The sequence below is a fragment of the Hydra vulgaris genome, chromosome 07 (assembly GCF_038396675.1).
Source record: "Hydra vulgaris chromosome 07, alternate assembly HydraT2T_AEP".
Lineage (NCBI taxonomy): Eukaryota > Metazoa > Cnidaria > Hydrozoa > Anthoathecata > Hydridae > Hydra > Hydra vulgaris.
Genome location: NC_088926.1, coordinates 17,194,001 through 17,200,000, shown reverse-complemented (window position 1 = coordinate 17,200,000; position 6,000 = coordinate 17,194,001). Strand labels below are relative to the sequence as shown.

The 6,000-nt window shown below is 27.1% G+C and overlaps 1 protein-coding gene across 1 annotated transcript in view; it reads left to right on the top strand.

Annotated features, from left to right (window-relative positions):
* Nucleotides 1-6,000, top strand: part of LOC100212290 (thimet oligopeptidase) — a 38,597-nt gene that overhangs the window by 28,026 nt on the left and 4,571 nt on the right. Inside the window, exons 14-17 of the mRNA XM_065801222.1 lie at nucleotides 822-925; nucleotides 2,527-2,609; nucleotides 3,744-3,788; nucleotides 5,077-5,140. Coding sequence (XP_065657294.1) covers nucleotides 822-925; nucleotides 2,527-2,609; nucleotides 3,744-3,788; nucleotides 5,077-5,140 — 296 coding nt within the window. The remainder of the gene's footprint in view (nucleotides 1-821; nucleotides 926-2,526; nucleotides 2,610-3,743; nucleotides 3,789-5,076; nucleotides 5,141-6,000) is intronic.

Below are 6,000 nucleotides of genomic sequence, written 5' to 3'. Positions count from 1 at the left end.
TAACCATATATTCTACATACCTCCAGAAAGTGATTCCATTTTGCCGAATTCCAATTGAAATAGTTTCTTCAGTTTAACAGCACTTTAAAACAGGTAAGATTTTTTTGATGTGTCCACTTGTTTAGTGCGTACCGAATGGAGGCTAAATGTCAACTGATGTCCAGGCCGCCCTAGAGCAGGTATATACCTGCCCTGTTCGGAATTTTGTTCTATGACTATCTGTAAACTGGATGTAAGTTGGATGTGGTTGTCAATTTGAAATTTTGTGGGAAATGCTTTGGGCATTATGAGATAAATTTATGCAAACATTAAACAGATGCATAAGTATGGCCCAAACCATTATGCAAGAGTTCTTTACAGATCTTGTAGGTTTTAATTTTGAAGGGTTTTCAAAAAAGAAATCTTAGTTTTTCAAAAAAAATAACAAAACTATAATAGGTTTTTGCTAAACGTTTGTTCAAGCTTGTTTATTGAATTTGAAAATTTTCATATAACTGAAAAACTGAGTGCAAGACCATAAAATATTTTTATTCATATTAATGTTTTTTTTAAAGCCATTTTTGGTTGACTTTTCAAAATTAAAAATCTTAAGTCTATGTGAACTTTTCCTGTTTTGCAGAATTGGTAAAGTTTTCTAAAGTTAAAGTTTAAAGGAGTCATTGCAATGTTATAATAATTAGAAAACTAAATAACCACTCTAAATCTAATAAACTCTACAAAGAATAAAAAAAGAAACTTTACAGAGAATAAACAAAAACTTGATAGAGAATAAAACTACAAAATAATGTTTTAATAATTTTTATAAATATGAATTTTTTTAGTGGGACTAGTGTTGAGCGTGATTTTGTGGAAGCTCCATCTCAGATGCTTGAAAATTGGTGTTGGGAGGAAGCGGCTCTTAAACGAATGTCAAAACATTATAAAGGTAGTTTTTAATTATTTTTTTTTATTGCAATTAAAAATCACAATAAATCAAGTTTTATTAATTAAAAAGTATATTTAAATATTCAAGTTTAAGCTTATTCAGTAATCGATCATCTCAAAATTTATGACAAAAATTAAAATTAAAATTAAAAAAAAAAAAAGATCATCAAAGAAGGTAGTGCCAGGCTCCTTTGCTGCACATTAAATACTTTTTTGTTGACTTTTTTGGTTTTGTGGCCTATGTGCATTAAGCTGAAAGGCATGTTTCAAATAGTATGCTTTTAGTTTATGTGTTGTTATAAAACTTTATCAAATGCTTAGGTGAAATCTGTCACATCAGAAGCATAACTTAGGTAAATAGCCTGGGTCAAGTATATATTGTGCCTTGAGGAGATAGTATAGCCTCATTTATGTACTAAGCTATACTGGAATTTTGAAAACAACTTATTGATAAAACAATGAGACATAATTTGATTGTGAATAAAATCTTTCTTGGATTTTGCAGATGATTGAGGTTAGTGATACCAGTCTGTACATTCAAGCATCAGTTATGCTGTTGTTTTTTTTTAGATAAGTCTCATGTTTGATTTTTTCTATATATCTTGGACTTCTCCAGTTGCAATTGATTTCTTAAAAATTAGCACTATTAGAGGGGCAAATGCAGCTGCACGTTTTTTAGTATGCATGGATGAACACCATTGTACCTATGTCGCTTTTACGATGTGTGCTTGTCAAACTGTAGAATCAGACCTTCTGGCTTAACACTGACTGGTAAAAGTTGTTTAATATATTACTTATGACAGTGTGTTCGGTTATAGTAGATCTGTCTGGCATTTATTATTATGCGGTAGTGGTGTAGTGGTAAAGCGCTCGCTTCATAAGCGAGAGGTTCCGAGTTCGATCCCCACCACGTCCCTGGTTGTACCGTGCTCAACTTGTGTCTCCGCGCAGCAGCCTTGTTCGTTGAGGTTCGTGTTTCGGAGTTATAGAGTTAAGAGAGGGTTATAACCATTATTAAGTAGCCTCCTCATCTGTAGCCTTCTTGGCCTTGAGGAGGTGAATAACAAAAAAAAATTTCAAAGCAAATGTTAATATCTTAAACCCATTTATATGGTTATAGGTCGTTTTTCAATGCTCTTGCAACTGTCTCCTCATAAGTCAACATTGCTAACTTCACTACGCTGGCCACATTTATGAATCCAGTCACATGTGCCTCATGAAGTGTCTGATGAGTGTGTTGACCAGGGGATTAATATTTTACCCAAAGTTTATGCTTCTTTTCAACTGCAGCAATAACAGGAGACACATGCAATCGCTTTCTTATGCACACACATAGTATTTTGTTTTGACATCTTGGCAATGGCTTTTTGTATGTTTTGATAATTTGCGTTTTTCAAAAATGCACTGAAAAAACCATACTTAATGAGAAAATTAAAAAAAGCTGAAAAAAAAAATCTAATATGTTGAAAAAAATAAAATCTAATATATAAATCTCTTATGTTGTTTTTAATTTTTTAAATTAAAATTAAATTTTAAAATTTTTTTTAAATTTTAAAATTTTTAATGTTTTTAATGTTTGCTTTTTTAATATTTAAAAAAAAGATGAAAGTGAACTACCTTCAGATCTTATTGACACTTTGGTGAAATCACGAAATGCAAATGCTGGGTTATTTAACTTAAGACAGGTAAAGATCTTTTTTTCATTAATGTTATGAATTCTTAAATTTGGATATACCATTCTTTTTGCTTTTCAGAAGTTTTTATCATAAAAATCTAAAATTTGCTAAAGAACTATAAGAATTGATTTTTTGAATTTTGTTTTAAAATGTTGTAAAATATGTAAAAAAACATTTATTTGTTTTATTATTTAAACCGTTTATTTACATTTTTACTGCAATTTTACTTTTATTTAAAAGGATAAAGTTCAAAGCTTATAGAGTTTGTATTTTATAATCGCATTGTAAATTATAGTTATGAAAATGAAAGCAGAGGAGAAATTCATATTAAGTGTATTTTAAAACAAATTAATGTTTTTATTAAAGCAATTATAAAAATATAAAAACCTAAGCATTTCATATTTTAATCCAATCAAAATGTGCGTTTTATATTATAATCCAATTGTAACATATTTTATGTGAATTTGAATTAAGCATTCTGATTGACTTAAAATACATTTATGTGTTTTAAAAGTTGTTAAAATTAAAAATTTTATCATTACAAAGCAGCAAGACAATAAGTAATAAAGAATTGTTTTATTTTAATTTTTTTATGACAAACTTAGTACTAATGTAAAATTATTTTAAATTGAGTTTAGGCAGAAATTTGGGGTATACCATATCAAAATTGGTGTGGATGTGTCCCTGATAACTGAACTTTAGTTCAGTTATCAGGGACACATCCACACAAAGTTAGAACACAAAAAACATGTGTCAATCATTTTGTCACTTAATAATGTTCTCAGCTTAGTAAAAAAAAGTCCAGAAGCACTAAAGCATCTTTCTGCTTTTAACTGATGTTGGTAACTTTTATGTACAGTGCTATTTTTCAGTCAGTTGTTTGATGGGTTCAATTACAACCATTTTTTTTTGATGCAATCTAAAACATTAAAAAAACATTAAATTAAAAGCAGTTGTAATTAGTCTTTGTTTATAGAATATTTGAAGAATGTTTTCTAAATGATGTGTTATTACTAGTTTTACAGCATTCCCACTGTGCCCCACAGATTTCTATGCATAAATAAAGAAGATTTCTATACATTTATTTATGTAATTTTGAAATATTCTATTGCATTTTTTGTTTATGTTTGTTTGTTTTAATAGATTGCTCTTGGTATTTTTGATCAATTAATCCACACAAGACCATCAGTAAGATTTTTATTTATATATATATATATATATATATATATATATATATATATATATATATATATATATATATATATATATATATATATATATATATACACACACACACACACTTTAAAAATTACATAAAACAAATTGTTGAAAAAAAAGAAGACCTTAAAAGGTGTAAAATATAAAAAATCAATCAAATAGTATAATATTGAGGTCAATAAAATTTTGTCAAAACTTTTAACTGACATTATTATACATATAAATATAAATATATATATATATATATATATATATATATATATATATATATATATATATATATATATATATATATATATATATATATATATATATATAGATCTATAGTTTGTTGGCTTTAGGAAGAGCGGAAGGAAAAAAGTGATTCTTACGCCAACACATACGTCACTTTTAATTACTTTTAACTTTCGTCCAACATTTCCGTGTTGGACGAAAGTCAAAACCATTAATTTAATTACAAATTAATTGTTATATAAAAAAACCACAAAAACGCAAATTTAATTGACCGGAATGTTTTTAAAAACATTCTGAATGTTTTTAAAACATTTTGAATGTTTTTAACAATATAAACAATGTTTTTATTTTTATTTTTTTTAATAAAATGTTTTTATTTTTATTTTTTTTAATAAAATGTTTTTATTTTTATTTTTTTTACTGTAAATCATGTGCGGAGTGTTGCTACATCGACTATCTTATAGCCTGACTCGCAAGGGAGTGCTGCTACATCGACTGACAAATAGCCTGATTCGCAAGGGAGTGCTGCTACATCGACTGACAAATAGCCTGACTCGCAAGGGAGTGCTGCTACATCGACTGACAAATAGCCTGACCCGCAAGGGAGTGCTGCTACATCGACTTAGGGTTTGGTTGGGGCAGGCAGTCTATCATTATTAAAAAAAAAAAAATTCTGGTCTTGCATTTTAATTTTTACTTTTTGTCAACAAAATATGGAAAAAACTTTCGGACAACATCTAAGGGTTCTATATATATATACATATATATATATATATATATATATATATATATATATATATATACATACATACATACATACATACATACATACATACATACATACATACATACATACATACATACATACATACATATATATATATATATATATATATATATATATATATATATATATATATATATATATATATATACATATATATATATATATATATATATATATATATATATATATATACTGTATAATAAGAATATGACTTTTAAAGAATATATATGTATATAGGCAAATACAGCAGATGTGTTTGCAGAAGTGTCTGAGAAGGTATTGAAAATTTCACAAACACCAGGTAAATATGTAATTCTTCTTTAAAAAAATAAATAGTATTTTCTATTAAATGTTTTGTTTACATCAATTTTGTTTATTCATTCATTAGCCAAGTCCTAATGTTTATAAAGATCTAAATATTCAATCTTGCATTCAAATAATATAAGGTTAAATATGTAAGGTTTAGAATAATATTTGAATTATTTCTCATACACTTTAGTACTGATTAGTTTAGTAATAAGAGAATTTAAACAGGTTTTGGGATCTGAAAGTTCTTTATTTCTTTCAGATCCCAAAAATTTATTTCTCACAGTGGCCTTGTTTCTCCACACAGTGAGCTTGTTTCTCACCCCAGTGACCTTGTTTCTCTGCACAGTGGCCTTGTTTTACAAGATTTGTGTTTTATAGTTTATGATTGAATCAAAACAATAATTAATTGAGTGCTTTCTTAGCTGTTGTGGCCCCCTGTTGGGAAGGTGAGTTTAATAAATTAGGAAAATTCATTAAACAATTTGAATCAAGTTTAAAAAGATTTCGAACAATCAAAGATTTTTTTTTATTTTAATGACACTTAATAAATTTATTGACAGAAACACTATGACATGACATGATTTTCAAGAAATCATTAAGTTAATGATAAAACGTATTGTTGTGAGCTCAAATCTTTTTAAAAGCAAGCATGATTTGAAAGTAACTTTTTTTTTTCTTTTTCGTTTCAATTTCTGTAGAGTTTACACGAATAAAATTTTTCACTATGAAGTATTTTTTGGTTGAATGTTTAGTTTAATTCCTGTTTTATACAAAATACATGTTGCATATGTTATTATTGTTAAGTTCTATTTCTAATTCAAATGCATATAAATCAGGGTGTCCACTCTGCTG